At 39.3% G+C, this 21,564-nt stretch overlaps 4 protein-coding genes across 10 annotated transcripts in view; 3 read left to right on the top strand and 1 right to left on the bottom strand.

The window, feature by feature from the left end:
* LOC107728840 (homeobox protein cut-like 1) overlaps window positions 1–6,209 on the top strand; it is a 153,033-nt gene extending 146,824 nt beyond the window's left edge. For all 3 annotated transcript variants that reach the window (XM_016539116.1, XM_016539117.1, XM_016539118.1), the window contains 2 exons: window positions 2,707–3,004; window positions 4,210–6,209. In XM_016539116.1, the coding sequence (XP_016394602.1) occupies window positions 2,707–3,004; window positions 4,210–4,645 (734 nt within the window). In that variant the 3' untranslated portion in view covers window positions 4,646–6,209. The remainder of the gene's footprint in view (window positions 1–2,706; window positions 3,005–4,209) is intronic.
* Window positions 6,210–10,484: 4,275 nt separating this feature from the next.
* Window positions 10,485–12,205, bottom strand: dnajc30a (DnaJ (Hsp40) homolog, subfamily C, member 30a). Its single transcript, XM_016539119.1, has one exon. The coding sequence runs from the start codon at window positions 11,785–11,787 to the stop codon at window positions 10,681–10,683; it is 1,107 nt and encodes a 368-aa protein (XP_016394605.1). The 5' UTR covers window positions 11,788–12,205; the 3' UTR covers window positions 10,485–10,680.
* Window positions 12,206–12,439: 234 nt separating this feature from the next.
* Window positions 12,440–16,718, top strand: kctd7 (potassium channel tetramerization domain containing 7). The gene is made up of 4 exons (XM_016539120.1): window positions 12,440–13,054; window positions 14,439–14,608; window positions 14,789–14,967; window positions 15,048–16,718. The coding sequence occupies exons 1-4, from the start codon at window positions 12,758–12,760 to the stop codon at window positions 15,422–15,424; spliced, it is 1,023 nt and encodes a 340-aa protein (XP_016394606.1). The 5' UTR covers window positions 12,440–12,757; the 3' UTR covers window positions 15,425–16,718.
* Window positions 16,719–16,902: 184 nt separating this feature from the next.
* The window catches only part of LOC107728875 (rab5 GDP/GTP exchange factor-like), a 10,217-nt gene continuing 5,555 nt past the window's right edge, over window positions 16,903–21,564 (top strand). For 3 of the 5 annotated variants that reach the window (XM_016539180.1, XM_016539179.1, XM_016539176.1), the window contains exons 1-2: window positions 18,687–18,879; window positions 19,544–19,737. In XM_016539180.1, the coding sequence (XP_016394666.1) occupies window positions 18,701–18,879; window positions 19,544–19,737 (373 nt within the window). In that variant the 5' untranslated portion in view covers window positions 18,687–18,700. Of the gene's footprint in view, window positions 16,970–17,804; window positions 17,857–18,684; window positions 18,880–19,543; window positions 19,738–21,564 lie in introns of those variants that run through there. The other 2 variants (XM_016539178.1, XM_016539177.1) reach the window with 2 other exon arrangements.

Here is a 21,564-nt window from a genome sequence, read left to right as displayed (position 1 = left end):
TGCTGATTTTGTGCTTAAGAAACATTTTTCATTATTATCATTGTTGAAAACAGTTGTACTGCTTAATATTTTTGTGGAAACTGTGATTTGTTTTTTCAGGATTCAGGAGATTTTTTTTGATGATTAAAGTTCAAAAGTACATAGTTTTAAAATATAAATCTCAATGAACAAAAATACTTAAAAAATAAAACATTCTTTATAAACATTATAAACTCTTTTACTGTCACTTTCGATCCATGAATGCATCCTTGCTGAATAAACAACGTAATAATTTGAATTTAAATATTAATCAGTTTACTTGTTACATTTTCGAAGCTACAAGTAAAATTTGTAAACGAAAGCTTAATCTGTCTTTCATTTTTCCAGTAACAGAAAAAAAGCTCAACAATTGTGTATTTTCATGCACAGCCATCGCAGATCGTCAGTACCTTGGTCATGTGTCCATATTTACATGCAGCACCTGCTAATTATCACCAACTGTGCGATTGTGTTTATCCAGTATTGATTCCAGCCGGCGCAGGAGTTGCAGAAAACAATCTTTAAGCTGCCTCTCGTCAGCGTTGCCTCTCTTTAATGTGAAGAGATGCGCGAGATGCCGGAGACAAGGCGGTCCGGCGGAGGGAGGCCTGATGGGCTGTTTGATTGCTCTTTTTTTCCACTCTTTAATAGCCCAGATGTGTCCTCTCGCTTCCGAATAGGCCGCACATGCTCTGTGAGGCCGCTCGTCGCTCCGCTGTCTGGATTGATGAGGGTGGGAGATGTCATTTCTGTGATCGGCTGTGACAGGCTGACGGCTCTGTGGGGCTGGCTTACTTAAAGTCCACTACACCCAGCGCCGGGCCCGTACGCCTGCGAGCTTGCAGCAGGCCAAGTGAACATTCCTGGAGTCATTAGGCCTGTTTAACACTCCTCTCGGGCTAAAAGTGACATTACTGGTGCTCCCTGGGTGACGATGACGATGATGGTTTTGTTGTGAGTCAGGCTTTGCGGTTCGTGTGCGCGGGGAGCGGGCGAAACTTGGGGGGGACCTCCTCATTAGAGTGAAACTGGCTCCACCATTTACCCCTAAAGCTCACTGTGCACTTGCCAGGGACGGAAAGCAACAGCTTTACTGTCGTGTTCTCTCACTCTGTTTTTGTCTCTCTCCACCTCGCTGTCTTTTGCTCGAGCTTTTCAGAAAAGAGTATGAATTTGACCTCGACGCTGGCTAGAGGCACAAAGCAAATTAGCCTTGCTTGGCCCTTGTTCTGAGAGTTTTGGCCACCAGCGGAATCTTTTACCATTGCTGTTGCCAAAGGCTCCTCTTCAGCAGACACTGAAACGCAGCGGAAATGACAAATTTCACACGCAGCTGTGTAGTTAGCTGTACTGAGCTTTTTTAATCAGAAAAAGGATATTAATGTGCTTGCTCTCTGTTTGTGTTCATGTAAGAAAAAATAGAAAGACATTATACTGATAACTCAGTGTTATTGTTACTGGAATTTGTTTTCATTAAACTGTAAGTTGTTCGTAGGAGAAGGAATTCCAGGCGTTTTGAGAATAGTTGGGCCAGGAATTCAGATTTGCACTTTCCTGCCAGTATTTTTTAATGGCACTGATCCTTTTATTTGTAATATTGTTAAATATAATTCCAATTTAAAATAACTGTTTCTTATATTAATGTATGTTAAAAGGGCATTTTATCCTGTGGCGCAAAGCTGAATTTTCTGCAGCCATTACTCCAGTCTTCAGTGTCACATGATCCTTCAGAAATTATTATAATATGCTGATTTGGTGCTCAAGAAACATGTATTATTATTATTATCAATGCTGAATACAGCTTAATATTTTTGTGGAAACCGATACATTTTCTCAGGATTCTTTTATGAATGTAAAGTTCAAAAGAACAGCATTTATTTGAAAAATTAGTCTTTAGTTACGTTGTCTTAAATGTCTTTACTGTCACTTTTGATCAAATTTATGTGCCCTTGTTAAACAAAAACAAATAATTGTTTCTAATTCTTAATAGTACAATATCTGGAATTTTTACACCTACAGTATAACTTTGACAGCTATTTACATTATAAATACATTTATAAGAAAATTATGACATGATGCAAAACGTTACTGCTTTGTGTGTCATTTTCAACCCATTTTCACTGACACTCACTAGAAAAAAATGTCATCCCATCATGTTATGAAGATTCATTGCTTTATTTGAATTAGCATAGTTTGCTAAACAGCAATGCTCGAAACAGAAACCGAATGTACAACAAATACAAAAACTTTGAAAGCTCTCAAATAATCAGGTAATTTGATAGTTTAGCCCTGGTGAATTTCCCTTTTGTTTGTTGATTTTTTTTATAATTATTTTTTAATTATTAGTTTTGTAATACTGATTTATGAGTCAAACTTACAAAGACCTCAAGATGCAATAATAATATTTGTAATCAAAGATTGCCCCCTACTGACTAGAGAAAAATACAGCAATCATGCATTTTATTAACTGTAATTTAATCTACAGCATCTAACACATGCTGTTCAGTAGGACGGTAACCAACATAGACATTGCCCCCAATATTAAAAGCATTGGCCAATCAATACGGGCCAGTACTTTTATTTCCTGTTCAGCGAATCATGTGAAGCATATTTCCCAGAACACATTTGCTTATTTGTATGTATATTCTCTGATTGTATTTACAGCTGTTCTCCATATGTGTTTTCCAGCCTACATGAAGAGGCGCCACAGCTCCATCGGTGAGAGTCAGTCGCTGGAGACTGGTCTGTCAGGAAGTGACCTCACTCAGGGCGCCAGCCCCCAAAACCTCTCCCAGCAGCAGCAGCAGCAGCAGCAGCAGCAGCCCCAGCTGAAGAAACCCCGTGTGGTGCTGGCTCCAGAAGAGAAGGAAGCTCTGAAGAGAGCCTACCAACAGAAGCCTTACCCCTCCCCTAAAACCATCGAGGAGTTAGCGAGCCAGCTCAACCTTAAAACCAGCACGGTCATCAACTGGTTCCACAACTACAGGTAATGAGACGCTTTAACCCTTAAAGTTACTCACACTGGTGTGTTGCGACTTTAATGTTGGATTCAATATAGTTAGAACTGCATCATCTTTAATTTCAAGTCCCGTTTGAAAAGCCTGCTTTAAACTGTGTTTAGTTTAAAAACTAATCCGCAGTGATGAAGCAAACAAGCAAACAGTGTCTTACTGACGCAATCTGGAACTTCGTTTACTTCGTTTATTACATGTGCAAATTGGTGGGCGGGGCTAAAGGGGCCTTGATGTAGAAGTAGGTGTTGATCTGCAGAGGTAGTGTTTTGACGTCACTGACGTCATACTGAGACGAAATACGAAATGAACCGTTTGGGCAACTTGGTTGCAATAAAACCATTGTCTATTGTTGTTGCCTTCTTCAGTAGTTTGTTATTTGTGTTCTGTCTCCTTCGTTTCTTTTCTGACTGTGAAACAATGAGCCGGGCCAGTGTTGCCACCTTGTGGACAAACTTATTCACATTATAAGGTGCTGAGGAACTCGCCCTCAGCTTCTTTGTCTTTCTGTGTTAGAAAAATTGGGCTACATGCTTACAGTACACACGTACCGTGCTAATGAAGAAATTAGGCTCTACCCTAACGTACGCGTAAAACCCAAGTATACTTTGGGCTTTAGCTTAAGTGATAGTTCACCAAAAATGAAAGTTCTGTCATTAATTACTCACTCTCATGTCGTTCCAAACCCTTAAGACATTTGTTTATTTTCAGAACACAAATTAAGATATTTTTTAAGAAATCTGAGAGCTTTCTGACCCTGCATAGACAGCAATGGAACTACCACGTTCAGGGCCCAGAAAGGTAGTAAGGACATCATTAAAATAGTCCATGTGACATCAGTGGTTCAATCGCAATGTCACGAAAGTCTTGAATAAAGTCGTTATTTTTGTTTTCTTTATGCACAAAAAGTATTCCCGTAGCTTCATAACATTGTGATTGAACCACTGATGTCACATGGACTATTTTAATGATGTCCTTGCTACCTTTCTGGGCCTTGAACGTGTCAGTTGCATTGCTGTCTATGCAGGCTCAGAACACTCTGAACGAAGGTCTTACGGGTTTGGGACAACATGAGGGTGAGTAATTAATGACAGAATTTTCATTTTTGGGTGAACTATCTCTTTATACATCCAGCTGCCTTTGTTCCTTTTCTCACAAATCTTGTTCGTTGTTCCCACAGATCCCGTATCCGGCGAGAGCTCTTTATCGAAGAGATCCAGGCGGCGGCCGGCGAAGGTGGGTCCCCCTCGGCGCGGCCCGGGAAGTCTGGGGGCGAGGGAGACAACAGCTGCGACGGCACCGAATCTGACAGCACCACGGAGGGCCGACCGAGCGGCTCCGAGGAGCGCAAGGGCTTCCTGGAGAGCCCCAGCCTCAGCCACAGAGATGAAGAGGGCGAGGCCGAGTTCCCCAGCGCCTCGGGCACCAGCAGGCCACGAGGAGGCATCATGGACAGCCTATTCGGCATCCCCGAGTCCATATCCGCCGCCGCGCCCCCCTGCCGAAACCCAAAGGACAGCAGTCTGCGCAAGAAGAAAGCAGCCAACCTCAACAACATCATCCACAGGCTGGAGAAAGCGGCGAACCGCGACGAGCCTCACGAATGGGAGTTCTGAGGCGCCGCCATGTTGTTGTCGTTTTATTCTCACTTTGTCCCTCACTGAGCTAACCCGGCCAAGCCTGGTGCACACACAACTCCGGTTAACCCAAGGGTTTTCGATTCGCTGTTTAGAAGTGGGCTATCAGAGACAAGAACAAGAAAAGGAAACAAGTTTTTAGTCTGTTTATTTTGTGAAGCACTTAACGGCCCTGCTGGCCACAGGGCTGTGACACCATTGGCTAATGGTGAAGACACAAAACTGAAAAGCACAGGAGAAGGAGCGTTCCCACGAAATATTCTCAAGACTGGCTACAGTCGCAAAAAAACAAAAACACATTATGATATCACAGTGTCTCTATTTCTAATAGAGACGTTCTCACCAACAAGCTGAATAACTGTTACAATAATTGATCAGTTCTCAAGAGTCTTGGGAGTTTCCTCTTTTGTATCATGTAGTCTTCAGCTGTCAGCAGAGACTAGTTCGAACCGGTTTCAAACCAGAAGTCAAGCATTTAAAAGCAAGTGTTGGCTGAAGGAACACGGGTGCACCGTCCCACCTGCCTCTCCCTCCCTACCCCAGAGGAGGCCATCCAATGGCTATGCAACTCTAGTACGCAATGGATTCCAGCGTAATGGAACCCGCATTATTTTCACAGTTCGGAAGCTTCTCCGATGCGAGAACAAAATCCTTTTTATAGCAATTAAGTTGCCACCGAGAGATTGCACAGTCAGTTGACTCTAAACAGCACTCCTTTTGATTTTACACGCCGACGGCCTAAAAGAGAAAAACAAATCATGCGAACGAAAAATTATCATCGTAAATAAGAATCCACGATCACGCTAAAATTCATACTGTTGTTGTAAGGTCGACGCAAATGGGAGACGGGAGTAATTTCATAACTCGATAGCTAAGTGTCAATTTTTAACGTTATTTAGGTCTCTTGTAAGGGTAGCGCTCGTTAATTTTTTTCCATAGCTTTAATCGCCTCCGCGACTTGCGTTTTGAAGCCCGCGGAGGTCTTGTTTAATAATAAACGTCATTTTAGGCCAAAACAAAGACAGATAGTGAAGAAAAAAGGATTTGTACAGTACTTTGAGTAAATATTCCTGACAAGATATTTTTTAAAGAGAATGAACAAGCCTGATTTTTATCCTCTTATAATAGAACCATACATCAGAGACCTCTAACCAAGTTGAGCGGTTTGGGCCCATAGAATTACAATTCTAATCCAATATCTATGGTGTTATAAATTCTAATTCTATGGTGTGGCCATGGGCCACTGCACTGTATGGGCTGGTCCTCAGCACCAGGGTACCGGACGCTGAGTGTGGGGGGAAACCCACCTAACCGCTCGCTCTCGTGCAAACTCGAAACTTCAGGTTTTTCACCAGCTTCTCCATTCACTGTTCACCGTATACAAGCTTTTCGTGGCGTCCGCAACATGTTCACGGCACACATCTGTCCTCCGAGACAACTGGGAAAATTCCTTACGAAACGGACTTGTTTTGTTTTTTCTTCATACTGTATAGGACTGAGGACTCGGACACATTTGCATCTACATTTCTTGTTTAACACAATTTTTTTTTTTAAAGAGGAAAATATGTAGATTGTGAATGAAAAGCTCTTTTACTTAGGTGAATCTCTACACTCACGCGTCAGAGGACGCGGCAAGGACTCGGCACCTCTGTAGAAACGTTCTTTCTCTCCTGAAACACCTTTCGAAGCCTGCTCACCTTTCACCTCCGGCCCTTGTCGTCATTGTATGCAGTTGATTTTGTGAACGAAAGCGCAGATCGGTGGTGCCACGCGCTCGTCTGCGTGCGAACCTTGAGTGTGTGTGTGTGTGTGTGTGTGTGTGTGATTGTTGACAAGAGCGATTTATATTTGTATATTACTACTACTACTCTCCACAGGCAGTGGAAGCAAACACCTCCTCACGTCCCTAAGCTATTTAGCAGTCCTGCAGCATATCACATAGTACATTTAAGTTCTTTTTATTTACACGCATAAACTAATGGTAGATATTTTTTGTTTGTTGGTGTGGTTTGCTTATTTATAGATGCTGTCTTTTACATATTGATGTCTTATATTGTTATACGTGTTCTTTTTTTGTAATGGAAGGGACTATGAAAGGTCAGGTTACATATTTTTAGACTAATAGACTGCCGGCAGTATTGGATTACATTTAAATGATGTACTTTTGATACATGTCTATTGATTAATTCTGAAGATTATAATTTTTTGTTTTTTTTTTTCATATATTTTACTCTGTTAGTGAGCTGGATGAACATTTACTACATTGACAAAGGAAGCAGAATTCTATGTATTGCATTAATGATTTTAATTAGTACGCATTTTAGATGTTTTAACCATTTTTAAAGATGACAATTCAAGATAAATTGCGTTTGGTTGTATTCACTCTACAAAGGCAAACCGATTGATGCTCTTGAATTGGGTTTTCAGGTAATTAACCTGCGAACGTTCTGAGATTACGTACGTTTATAAATCGCAATCAAGTTTAGTTGCTATAATGAGCCAGTGAACAACTGGTAGTTAACGTCACTGAAATTAGCTGTCGCTTTGAGCTGCACCTTGAGGAATTGGACTTTGTTTTTTTGTTGTTTTTTTATTAGTGGGAATGAAATTCATGTCGTTCAGTTGCGTTAAAATTTACGCCGACGAATCTTGAAGAACAACATCGGCTTAAAACTACCTTTGGCCTTTTTTATGTGTGCCAATGAATGATTCAAATCAAATTTGTCTCTTTATGACCTAACGAAAGCACAGAAGATACTTCATGAACCAATGTTTTTATCGGAATATTCGAATAATATGTCGAAAGCCCGTGACTGTTTCTCGAACTTTCTCTCCACGTCTAACATTGGAGTGCCTTCACTGAAAACTGTTCGCTACTATAATCGCGTCGTCTTCATTCCAAATAAGTGATTATAAGTATCGCGTGTCAGATCATACCGCGTTTTAGCCATTTTCGCCAGCAAGTTTAATAATAAGGTCTCATTTAGTCTCAGGTCATAATGTGGTGTACTTTTAGGGTGTCTATTGTTTTATCTGAGAGAAAACAGCTGTCCCAGGATTCAGGCTTGGTTATTTAAAAAAAACTAAGTTTTTACAATGGCAATTTCGATCGGTTAACTTCACATTTCTTTGTCCGAAATGTCGTTTTAATCATTTCTAGGCATTCATTAGATGTTTTTGACCATGTTATTGTATTTTAACTGTAGGATTCCTCCATGCTGGAGGAAGTTCACAGATGGATTTGGCATGTGGAAACTCTTGAAATGATTTGTAGACTATACTGTAGTGTGGACCAAATTGTCAGAACAGACAAATCAGCTTGTAAAGACTCTTTTCTGATCATGAACATGTGATTTCAATTGAACACAGACGAAGAAAAAAACGTTTAGGAGCACATTCAAATCTGGTCTATATTAAGGACGCTTTTTTATGTCTGTCACGTTCTCACTGACTGAAACCGTAACCGTACTGTTAATATCATGGCATGAAACACTTAGAAGAACACTTAAGAGTTTCCAGACGATTCTCAATGCAGATGTCCAGCACTTTTTCTCTGCTTTTTGCAAATATTTTTCTATGGAAAGTATTGCAGATGACTAAATAACACATCAACATACGACTGCACAGACAGCACGTTTATATGATTTCTTAAGAAAAAGACAAAAAAAGACAAGCAAAGCAACAAAAAAATATCATCATTATTGATATTACATTGGTAGTCACGAGTAGCATTATTGTAGATATTCGTCCGTAGCTTAGTTCGCTAGTGATGTCATAATTGTTACCTCGTTTATTCCCTCACACTTACGTCACTTCCTGAGACAGTATGTTCTGAACAGCCACAGTTTGTTTCATTGTATCCCAGATGGAGATTTTCTCTCTTTTTTTGTTTGTTTTTAAAGTTGTGTAATTGTGTTACATGTGAGGCGAGCACGACGATTATACATCTGGCTCAGCGAGAGCAACACTTTAACCAAGTTATCACGATTCATTTCGACCAACAACCTATGGAAATGGGATGTCTTGATCATGACGTTCAGATCTCTATCTCTCTCTGTTGTTGCTCTGTATGCTGTAATATTGGTAATATGAAGCCTTTAATGAAATATGACAGGCAGCTCCCAACACAAGCTGGTATCCTATAGATTCTCCTTAGGTCTCTCAAAGCTCAGGTAGAACCTTGGTTTAGCACAGTCCTTTTGTCCATTAGTTTGTTGGTGACACTTTCCCTCTTACACCTGCTAACGACAGTTGTATGGTTTATTTTTCTATGTGTCATGGTTTTGAACCACAAGATGGAGCTGAATCCTCCATTTCACCTGAATAAAGACTCTTCCACTTTGTTCTCTTGATATGTATTTAGTTCGGTTGGTTTTTCCTTTGTGTATCATCATGTAGTATTCTGTTCCCAGCGCTGTTACAGTTCTAATCCAAAATGAAAAAAGCAATAGCACTGTTTGAAATTCATTATTATTATTATTATTCCTCATTACCACCATAGGTGTATTAACTGAAGTAAATATCTTTTGTACAAACACATTACCACTGTACTCTGCATTTATTTGAGTATTTCTGATGTCAGGAATTTTAAGCCATGTTCAAGCAGCACAAAGCATGTGCAAACTACATCGTTTGCATGATGTGTAAATGTTTTTATGACTACAACAGGTATATATACACACATGCACATTATGGGGACATTTTAAGGGGCCAAATGAAACTACAACATACAAAGGTTTCAAAAATAAACATGTACTGCTAGAAATACCACACTTCCACACAAACAGAAGACGGTTACTGAAATATTTTGAATAATTTATTTTCTTTCCACAGTATTCATATTCATCCATGTGTTTAAATAACCAGAAGGCACCTTTAAATTGAATTAGTCATTTCAGTATATCTCCATAACCATTCCAGTTTCAGATTGAACCCACAGCTTGTGGTAACAGCCTACAACATCCTTAAAAGTTCACCAACCACGGCTCCAGAACATTTCCACCATTCTTCCAAGTGACTAAATTACACTAATTTACTTCCAAGTGACAGACATTTATTTTGTACACAATACTTGTTTTTTCTAAAACTTAAATTAGAGGCTCAGGTGAAGTGAGGCCAGACAAATAATAATAATAAACCAGTGCCTGTTTTTACCAAAGCCCTTTGTGCAAAATAATGCCATCAGTGCTTACTAGCAGTTTAAATGCTTATGCTCCATACCTACACAAATCATGTTACTTTGAATACAGTTTAACAGATGAGATAGATAAGATACAATGGCATCCATTATGATAGATGAACCATTTTCAGACATATTACCTTAAACTAAAACATTTAGGATCAAATACTCTGAATCTGTCTTGTTTTACACACACACAATCGAATCTATACAGGATCTTATTCAAATAGCTGAGTCCTGTTTTATTTTCTAAAATTTAATTTATAAAATAATATATTTTAATATTATAAAAAATAAAACAAGACGGGATGCGAGTAATGTTTTATTTAATTTTCAAATAGTGTGTATATATATTAATATACGACTGATTTAGACTAAAATCCAGTATAGATTTATGATGGTTTTTATTAGTACCAATGGTTTTTAGCAGAGACTATGGTTACCATGGTGTGTGTTGGGGTGTACAGTATATATCAAACCCTACTTCAGTAAAATTATAACTGATTTACATAAGGGGTATATTGAAATTAGGAAATTGTTTTGCAAAACAAATAACTTTTTAGTTATTTAATAATATATTTATATAATATACGTATATTTTTATTATTAAATAAGTTGTTTTTGTTTTGCAAAACCATTCCCTAATTTCAACATACCCCTTATGTAAATCAGTTATAATTTTACTGAAGTAGGGTTTGTGGCACCATCTGGGGGGAAAGGTAAATATGACATATCCGTACAATATGTTTGTGTCGGCACTTTTTTTTTTTTTTAAACAAAACCAACTTTTAACTGTTAAAATGTGAGATATGCTTCAAGTATCCCTGTATCTTCCTCACTTGCTAGACTTCAGGCTAAATAAGATCATCGCCGCCATAGCCAGCATCATCCCTACAGCTATCTCCTTCATCCTGCCCAGTTGTATATCCTCAACCAGCTCCTCCTTCTTCCTGATGATCTCTTCTCTACGCTGCCGGATCTCCTGCTCTCTCTTAAGCTGTTCTCCATAGTGTGATCTGATGAAGGCATCAAAGTCGAAGATGTTCTGCTGGGTGGCTCCAACAGACGGGGAGTGTCGGGTTCTGCTCTGCTGTCCTGATGCTGGACTCTCTCTGCCGGCGGGTTTGCTGGCTCCCTGCAGGTCAGCTTGACTCAGGATCCCACGGTCGTATTTCCTCCTCAGAGCTTTATTACCCAGGACGCGGTACGCCTCGCTGATCTGCGAGAACCTGAACGCGGCCTCTTCGCTCCCTGCGTTCTTGTCTGGGTGATATATGAAGGACTGTTTATAGTAGGCAGTCTTGATTTGTGCGTGCGTGGCGGTTGGAGAAACTTCCAAAATATCGTAATAAGCAGACTTTGATTTGTATAATGGGCTGCCTTTATCCTGTGTGCCACTATAAGCTCTGGTTAAAGACATAAACTGCCATAAATAATCATTTGGAGGCCCATAAAGAGTCTTTTTATAGATGGACCTCCTTAACTGGCGCTTAAAGTTTGTGCCAGTATGGCTGGACAGGAGAGGGAGTTTTCCATGAGTTCCCAAACACGAGCTCCTCCAGGAGGACACATGAACTGGAGATGCCTTGGAGTTCGATCCATGGCGATCAGTGCATTTAACGTTACTAACATTTCCAGAATGGAGGTCCAGCGGCACTTTCACGCTGTTTGCATCGCCACAAGCACAGGTAAAGAGTGAGTTTACAGTCCCTTCTGGAGTCTCCAGAGCTGCCGGTCTTTTAGCTGCTTCCACCCGGTCATTTCGAATCTCACAGAGCTGTGGTGAATTTATTAAAGCTGCAACATAAGCTGCCATTGAAACTGGTTTACCGTCTTTATCCAAAAGCGGGAGATATTTCGGTTTTAAAAGCTTGTAAGCCCCTCTCCCAAACCGCAGTCTGACCTCCGCCATTACGCAGAGATCAACTGAAGAATGCATCATCTGTTTCCGCTCACGGCAAATTGACCAGTCAGAATTGAGCTTCTTTGCAGGTTGAGTGAAATTTGGCCAATGCCGTGCGAGAAGAATATTTCCAGGCAAGAGATTGGTGGGGCGTTAAGGTTGTTGGTACATTATAATGATTACATAATAAACAGTGCAGATACTGTAGTATTAGGGTCATTCCTAAAAATTCAGTTCCTTCTGTAGTTTTAAAAATGAAACCTATTTTTATTTATGTATTTATTTTAACTAGTAGTGGTGCACGTATCAGGACATAAAGCGGACAGTAACTCAATGGACACAATAATTTTAAGTATTATTAATGCAAATTAATCACTACATTTTCGCAGATAATGTAATTGTAGACATTTAATTGTATAGCAAATTCAGTTATTTCAGCTGTTCTGAGGGCATAAGAAATGACTATTAAAAAAAATCAAAATGATGTCAATTAAAGGCTCTATTAAAATTATGTTTAGTTAAAATTAACATTATAAATGTTATTACATTAATGGGGCCACACATAAACACTTAAGTCATTCTGCTTGCCAAATACTAAAACTATTCTGGAACCACTCAATTCATAACTTAATTAAAACTAACTAAATTATAATTTGCCCTTCAAAGTCAGTGAATGCATATTTATACGGGTATTTCTGTGATTGCAAATTGTATTGTATCGTGTACTGCATGAACTGCGTGCATGTACACAAGTTACGCACGTTTATAATTCTCTGTTCATGTTTACGCCTGTAGCGGAGCGCACAGCAGAAAACATTCCAGCAGCACGCTGTCACCTACGTAACTTGCGTACGTGATTTCCAGCGCACACGAGCAGCCTCACATCCACCTGACCAGCCCACAGACCACACCTCTCGCTCGGCCGTCCTCCTGGACATCATAACAGTCGCCGACTGTCTGCGTGCGGGCCTCGATCGACGCTCGTGTTAGACCTGCTGTGGGTGTGTGCATGCAGCATAATGGAGCAGGCGAAACCCCGAACGGAGAGCCGCCTCCGCTTTCCTTTAGCGCTGCAGCTCCGCTTCAAATGGCAACATCACGGGTGAGGAGGTTCGCGCAGGAGGGGCGGACGGTCCCTCCTCAGCCGAGAGTAATGGTGGTGTTTTCGGCTGCGAGTGACACTGAGAAACAGGGAGATGCGATGTCGGGCGCGGACACCGGGGAAGAGGAGTATCGCAAACCAGCCATACCTGTCCCTAACCTTAATCTAGGGAAGTCCCTTCGCACCTTAGACGCACCTGAGGAGGTAAGTCCCCGAGGTTTAAAGAGGATGTTCTATTTTTATAACGGAGTAGTTGTAGTGTGCTGCATAGAAGTTAAATGCCAGTTAAAACGTCCACGTTCATCTGTGTTTCGCCCTCTTAATGTTATTTTTTCCAAAAGATCATCTGGAGGAGCCGTGTCAAAGTTTCCCAGCTTCTCATGCTCAATCATAACCGTTTCCATAGGCAACAGATGTAATGGGCGTGTTTGCCTCCCGATTGCTGCAAGCGGATTGGTGCTTTATCCCAGTGGGGCGGGTGGACGTCGTTTCTGATTGGTTCACATCACACGTCTATCAAATCATATCGACTGGATTAAACTAATCGTGTTTTGCAAGGTCTGTGTTAAAGGTGTCACTGCAGACTTCTACTGATAAACCCAGCGTGACCTGTCAAGATGTGTAATGTGATTAAGTCTAACACCTTTGTTTATCATTGTTGCCAACGGGGTTTAAGAGAATTTAAACATGTAACAGCATTCAAATTAACTTGGGAGGGGACTGATCCTGCATTGCTAGTAGATAGTTAAACGTTACTGTGCATAATTATAACTTTTAGTACAGTGATATATATGTCTTATCATATATACACTACCGTTCAAAAGTTTGTGGCAGGTTTTTTTTGTTTTGGAAAAAAATATTTTTATTCAGTAAGAAAGCATGAATGATCAAAAGTGACAGTAAAGACATTTATGAAGACATTTATAATGTTACAAAAGATTTATATTTCAAAGACATTCTGCTCCCTTGAACTTTATATTCATCAAAGAATCCTAAAAATGCATCCATGTTTATTGTGCACCAAATCAGCATTAGAATAATTTATGAAGGATCGTGTGACCTTTAAATGGATAGTTCACTTAAAAATGAAAATTCTGTCATTAATTACTCGCCCTCATGTCGTTTCAAGCCTGTAAGATCTTCGTTCTTCTTCGGAACACAAATTAAGATAATTTTGATGAAATCTGAGAGTTTTCTGACCCTGCATAGACAGCAATAGAACTTCCACGTTCAAGGCCCAGAAAGGTAACAAGGACATTGTTAAAATAGTTCATGTGACATTAGTGGGTCAGCCGTAATTTTATGAAGATACAAGAACACTTTTTGTGCATGAAGAAAACAAAAAATAACAACTTAACATACAGTTTCTTCTCTTCCATGTCAGCATGCAATGCACATTCACGACAGTACCACGATGCATGCATGCATATTTAGTAATATTTCAAAATTTTAAATCAAATAAATGCATTCTAGGTGAGCATAAGAGACTTAAAACATAAAAAATTCTTATCGACCCCAAACTGTTGAGCGTTAGTGTACATTCAGACTAATGTAAAAGTCTATTTGTGTTGCTCCTCTCTGTCCATAGTTCCCAGAGGTCATCCCCCTGAATGTAGGAGGTACATATTTCACCACTCGGCTGTCCACCCTGCAACGTTATGAGGACACAATGCTGGCCGCCATGTTTAGTGGCCGCCACCACATTCCCAGGGATGCAGAGGGACGATATTTCATCGACCGAGACGGAGCATATTTTGGGTAAGTGTTTAGATTAGAGAATATCTGATAATGGTTGGTGTCTAGTACCCAAAAATACAAAGCAAACATTTTGATTATCTGAATTTAGCATTTGCTTTATTATTTCATCAGTGGATTACTTAAATAACTGCTTGATATGATGTTTATTAGAAACGCTTATACATACTTGTCTGGCATTAGGGACATTCTGAATTTCTTGCGAGAGGGAGAGCTGCCTCAGAGGGACCGTGTTCGTGCAGTGCACAGAGAAGCTCAGTATTATGCTATTGGGCCTCTTTTGGAAAGTCTGGAAGACACTCAGCCACTTACTGGAGAGAAAGTGCGACAGGCTTTTCTTGATCTTTTGCCCTATTATAAAGGTAGTATAAAATTATAAATAAAAATAATAAAACGGGGTGGGGTTTTCAGCTGACTAAACAATTGTCCCCTTTTCTTCCAGAAAATCTTGAGCGCATTGTGGAGATTGCAAAACTTCGTGCCATGCAGCGGAAGGCTCGTTTTGCAAAACTGAAGATCTGTGTGTACAAGGAGGAGATGCCCATCACCCCTTATGAAAGACCGCTGTTCAATTCGCTACGATTTGAGCGCTCGGAGAGTGAGGCCAAGCTGTTTGAGCACCATTGTGAGGTTGACGTGTCCTTCGGGCCCTGGGAGGCAGTGGCGGATGTTTATGACCTTCTTCACTGCATAGTAAGCGACCTGGCAGAGCGTGGCATCTCTGCTGACCAGCAATGCATTGGCGTGTGTGACAAACACCTCATCAACCACTACTACTGCAAAAGGCCAATCTATGAGTTTAAAATCACCTGGTGGTGAAGGTGAGGTGTTTTAGCTGGTGTTTCTTTTGCCGAGAACTAATACACGCAAGTCTGAGCAAATGATGTTTGCTGCTGTCTAGTTACATGAAACCAGCAGGATCATAGAGTCCTACTCTATGTAGGAAATGAGAAGAAATAATGACAAGCTTTTGAATAAGATGGCTGTTATTGTGGCATTTGCTCTTTTGTTTCTTCATGAAACTGCAGTTTGCAACCCCAAATTTATTTTATGGGCAGGTCTATTGATTCCTTAGTTTTTGTAAGTAATTGTTTAACTTAGTTTGTTTAGAATAAACCCGGAATCGTTTCGTCCAGTTGTAGTTCTAAAGGGATTTTCTGGAATCGTCCTCAGAGGAAGTGGACTTATGAGAAACAGTGTTTTCTGTTCTAAATAGTACATCTCTTAAGTATGTTTCTGTGTTAGATGTATTGAATGTATTAACAGTTTGATCGAAGAATCAGTGCACTGGACCCATATTCGGAAATTGTTTGTGATGTATTTCTTAAGAAGGAAACTTTTTTTTCCCTACAGTATTTTAAAATGATTTTACCCCATTTGTTTTACATGAATTATATATGTAGGACCTGATCTGAGTCATGTTGCCAATAATGAACACCTTAGATCATGCAATCTCAGCAGATACTGACTTTAACAAGAATACAAAGGTCTTGTCTGGTATTTACAGCCACTCAAAGCTTCACATAAAGCCTTCTAAAATAACCACACATCACTAGGCAAGCATAAAAGTTTTGATTTATGACAATAAATAAACTGTTCTCAAAGGAGAACCCAAAATAGATTTTTTCTTTTTTTAGAATAAGTTTATGAGCTAGATTTAATATGTCCTGAATATGAATTAAAAGGAGCATATTTAAAATTATACTAAAAGACTGTAAGCCATTTTATTGCAGGTTAGATTGCCTATTTTGCTACTTTGACACTTTATGAAGTTATTTTCTGATGTCAAAAGCATTTGTCCATGCTTTTATTTGCCATATCCCTCAACAATTGCATATGATTTAGCATTATTTGTTATTTTAGTCATCTGAAACCTCTGTCTCTCATTGGTGAGAGCAGTGAAAGCCACATGAAGTTGCATGAGCTCTCTGTTTTGGCAGCAGAATATCTAAAACCAGTTAAAATGCTTTTGATAATCCTAACTGGGATTTATTTTCAGTCTTGCCCAGTTTACTTTATGTTGCTCAAGTCTAAACCGATGCATATTTGTTCTCGGTTGTACATTTGGTGAATACTGTTGTTTGTGTTGCATTATTGTACTGGCTCTTATTGTGCTGATAATAAACTATATATTTTGCAATTTCTTAAAAGCAGATCCTTTTTGTCACATTTAAACGTTCATAATAATGCTTCATTTATCAGTTTAGTAAACAAAAGTACAGAAGATGATGAATGCGCGGTATTTGTCATAGGGAATGTTGTTGACATTCCGAGCGCAGCCCACCTTTAGCCCTGCCCACACAACCCATACACCAGTCGCGAGGATATGATGTAATTGGGACCCTGGAGAAGAGACCGCTGACGAAAGATATGATAATAGAGATTTTTCAAGAATTATATTCACTTAAGCAAAATAGTATAAAAGTTCAGTTTCTGTGGGTCCCGGCACATATTGGGTTGAGAGGTAATGAAGAAGCAGATAATTTAGCAAAAAAGGCCATAGAACGAGAAATAGTTGATATTCAGATTCCTCTTAGTAGGTCAGAAATTAAATCAATTATCAAAATGAATATTTGGAAATTATGGCAGCAGTATTGGGACATAGATACCAAAGGTAGGCATTTGTATCATATACAATCAACAGTGGATAGGGGAAGAGTATCAGGTTGGAGCAGAACTGAGGAGAACATGATTACAAGGTTGCGATTGGGGCATACAAGGTTGAACAGTACAATGCATTTAATAAGTAAACATCCAACAGGGCTATGTGAGGTATGTGACGTTAATGAAACAGTTGAACACGTTATAATGTACTGTAGGAAATATACTGTTGAAAGAAATGAGTTGAAGGATGAACTAGAGAATAAGGGTGAGCGGTTTATAATTAAGAATGTATTAAATCCAGGAAGAAACATGAAATCAGTATTGTTACAGTATTTGGGAAGAACTGGGTTGAAAAAGAAGGTATAAGTGTTGTTGTTTTGTTTTTTTTCCTTCTTTTTTTTTCTCTCCTTTCAAATCCCGCTTAAGAGGGCTGAGGGAGGACGGAGGAGCTGAACACGCAGCGCCGGATGAAGCTCTATGAAGACTCTAAGCGGGTACAAGAATCAAGGGTGTTTGTATGTGGGTTGGTAGGTTAATCAGGAGATTGTAGATAGAGTGTCAATGGTCCATTTGAGATATAGGTGGCGGTAATGCACTTATAAGTCTGCGATCCGCCGTAAAGCAACAAGAAGAAGACCGCTGACGAGGTATCTGTCGCTGTCCTGTAGATTAACTTTAAATACCAAAGCTTGCCGTTATTTTAAATGTTTTGTTCAGTATGTCATTAGACTAGTAATGCATATTTATCATTTATCTTGTTGACAATGAGCTGTTGCGTTTGTTTTTAGCCACGTAGCTGTTTTGCTAGCTTGACCTGTCTGCCTGCGGCGGATTGAATGACATTCTATGTTATTTTCAGTCGATAATGTATTTTCTAGGTTACTTTTAAAGTCAACCATCTATTAGATATTTAATGAATGTTTAAGCTACAACACTCCGGCACTGAACGAAGTTAGTATATGTAATACTCGGAATGTAATGTCATGTCATCAGTGTTCAAATATGTTGATCAGAGTGTTCAATGAAACTATAAAGACAGATCAAACACGTTTGAACTGCTCACTTTTTCATTTCGATTGAGATTTAGTGCGTCGTTGGTTGTTTAATCATTCTCAGTGTAATTTAGAAATCAGTGATTTAATGTTAGGTAAATTCAGATTAACTGGGACATCCTCCCCCCCGTATAGTTATTAAAACTATGCATTTCGATATTTTACTTGCCCTTCAGCTCTGAAATATAAATCTAAGTATGAATATCTGATATTCACATAGTTTCATTTTCAGGTCTGCTCAAAGTCTTTACATGAGTCATCTTATCTCGTTTAAATGGCAGTGTTGACATCTCTGGTGTGTTCTGTAAAAGTTGCATGTCTTTGCAGAGTACATTATGTAACCCGACTCCTGTTGTCTTGCTGCATGGTTTGCAGAGCTGATATGCAAATTCAGATCACAATGTCAAACATGTTTCTTTACCTAGATAAAAGTGACACTATGAGTCAGCGCTCAGAGCGACGGGGGATCCATGTGGACCAATCAGAACTGCTGTGTAAGAAAGGCTGTGGTTACTATGGCAACGCTGCATGGCAGGACCTATGCTCCAAGTGCAGGAAGGAGAAGTACCAGAGAGCTCGGCAGAGACAGATCCAGGAGGACTGGGCTCTGGCTGAGAAGTGAGTCTTAAACGGCAGTTAGATCACGCAAAGAAACTTTCAGCATAATCAAGACATTTATAAAGCAGAAATTATGTTCAGACAGAATGCTGTAATGATGTTAGTTAGTTAGTTAGTTTAGTTTATTGTCCTTTCGGAAATTCTTTTTGTATCTGTGGCAACTCTTCAGTGATCAACAACAATAATTAACAATACAAACATCAACAGGTTACAACACATCACAAATAAATACAACCAGCACCAAACAGCATCCCTCTCACAACAACAGAATCACTGCCATAGATGTAAAATGACAACTGTGATATCACAAAAATTTATTTAACAGAGCTATACTGGATGATATAAAAGATCTTTGTGCACGGGCAGTCCGTAATAATGGTACCCTGTAACTTCGACCAGATGGTAATAACTCATATTCACCACAAAGAGGATGAGATGCATCGTGAAGAATTGTATGGCTTTTCCTCACAGCTCGAGATTCACATAGTTTTATCAGACTATGGTGTTGTTTACCTGCAATCTTACTAGCCATGTTAACAATTTTATTTAGTTTGTTTTTGTTTACTACAGACAGTGAGAAATACCAAGCAACAAAGCTGAAAGTCAAGATATTCTCCACAAATGAATGATAGAACACATGATAATGATGTGCTTCCTGTCACAGGCTGCAGCGAGAAGAGGAGGCGGCTTATGTCAGCAGTCACAGTTCCTCTCAGACCCAGCCTCCACAGTCCCACTCTCAGCACTCTCTCGCCACCTTCTCTAAGTTTGAGGAGAAGAAAACCAATGAGAAGACCCGTAAGGTCACCACCGTAAAGAAGTTCTTCAGCCCCTCCTCTCGCACGGCCCCTAAAAAAGGTACAAGGAGGGTGGGATTGGAGCGATATGAGTGTGATTGGTGTTGTTTTGCAGTAGGATTCGGCGGCTGATGTCCTGGGGCCGGTTGCACCAGCTAGATGTAAAAAATCTGGGTGTAAATCCTACACTGGGCTTTGCAACGTCCAGCTTTACGATAAATATTTTCGGAAAAATATTGTTGCACCAACTAAAACTACGATCAGTCGCAACTACGCCCGGCGTAGACAATGCTGACACATTCTCACGCAGTGATGGCTGAGACGACATTCACACTGCAATGGCTACAACTACTAATATAAAACTGAATTGCTCAAGACATCATAACAAATTAAGTCACCGTGCCATGATTTTGAGTAAACATTTTCTAACAAGTCGCGTTTTTTTTATATCTCATATGTAATATTTTACTGCATAATTATTACATGCTTGACAGAAATATATTTTGTATTCAATGTCGACAGTGTGGTAGGATAGCACAGAGCTTCGCGATTGATATCGCTTATCCTGCCCGAAAAGACCATAAACATTACAGTTCACGTCTGCAGTAATAATTAACTAACAGACATGAATCCTAAAAACTAATAATGCCTGAGCAAATCATGACTTTTCACTTTACACCTACCTCTGACTAGGCGTAAGATTTAGTCTCAGGCGTAGCACTACGCCGAGATGGTGCAACGGGTATAAATTCTACGCACGACTTAAAGCACATTTTACGTCCAGCCTAGTCTTACAACCGGGTGTACGTCCAGCTGGTGCAACCGGCCCCTGGACTGGATGGACAAAATTATTATTTGCCCTTATCAAATATGCTTTATGAATATTATATTTGGTTGGACAAATGAAAACTGATTTAAAATACAGTGGAGCTTCACATGTTGTGTCAGGGCTGTAGATTTTCCCTGCGTCGCCACTTTTCCCTTAGAGCCCAAAATAGAAAATCACACATACCTTTGCTTCTGGATTTCTTTTAGAAATCATGCTTATTTCATATGCAAATGTCTGCCCTTATCATCATCATACATAGTCCCAGTTTGATTTTACCATTGGATAGCATCTCTCTGATAAAGCCTTAAACTGTCTGCATGCAACATCCAAACAGCAATTTGTAATTTATGCTAGTTTAATATTACTTTAATGGACCTGAATGTTGGTAATTAAAAGGCTTTATCATTGAAACATCAAGTGTAGAACGTTTAAAAGTTCAGTGGGATCAGTACAGTTTTTTATAATCTCTTTTGCTTACCAAGGTTGCATTTATTTGATCAAAGATCAAGTAAAAACTTACTATTTTGTGAAAAGTTTTCTTTTTTAATATATGAAGAGTTAATTTGCAAAAACCGATAACAGAAATCACGTTTTTTTTATTGTGCATTCCAAGTAATATCAATCAAACTGCAGTTGGGTTGTTTTGATTAAGTAATAATAACTTAAACAAATACAGGTAATTTACAAAATTAAAGTTCATTGAAAGTATGTTTTTTTTTTTTTTACATATTAAAAATAGTGGTCGACCGATAAGGGTTTTTTGACAGCCGATGACGATATCTTGGAAAGCAGGGTGGCCGATAATTTTTTCAAATAAAGCCAAGGTAACACTCATTTTACATACAGCACGTAATGAAAATGACATGAATATGACAGTGGGCAAATGCATAAATTGCAGCATATTTTGAACGAGAAAGTATTATAATGTTTGCCTTTCTATTACTAATAATATTAAAGCAATTGTTATAATACTTTTTGTATACAATTTAGTTCCTTTGTTTAATAGTTCTATCTGATTATTAGATAGACTTCTATCCATATTAGACAGAACTGAACGAC

Source organism: Sinocyclocheilus rhinocerous, unplaced genomic scaffold (assembly GCF_001515625.1).
Source record: "Sinocyclocheilus rhinocerous isolate Xijiao unplaced genomic scaffold, SAMN03320098_v1.1 scaffold397, whole genome shotgun sequence".
NCBI classification, from domain to species: Eukaryota; Metazoa; Chordata; class Actinopteri; order Cypriniformes; family Cyprinidae; genus Sinocyclocheilus; species Sinocyclocheilus rhinocerous.
This window is presented reverse-complemented; position numbering and strand designations above follow the sequence as displayed.

Excerpts from the sequence above, each read along its gene's own strand:
- dnajc30a (XM_016539119.1), bottom strand. The coding sequence starts at position 11,787 with ATGATGCATTCTTCAGTTGATCTCTGCGTAATGGCGGAGGTCAGACTG.
- kctd7 (XM_016539120.1), top strand. The coding sequence starts at position 12,758 with ATGCAGCATAATGGAGCAGGCGAAACCCCGAACGGAGAGCCGCCTCCG. Across the intron at positions 13,055-14,438 it reads CCTTAGACGCACCTGAGGAG|TTCCCAGAGGTCATCCCCCT; the intron begins GTAAGTCCCCGA and ends CTCTGTCCATAG. Across the intron at positions 14,968-15,047 it reads TCTTTTGCCCTATTATAAAG|AAAATCTTGAGCGCATTGTG; the intron begins GTAGTATAAAAT and ends CTTTTCTTCCAG.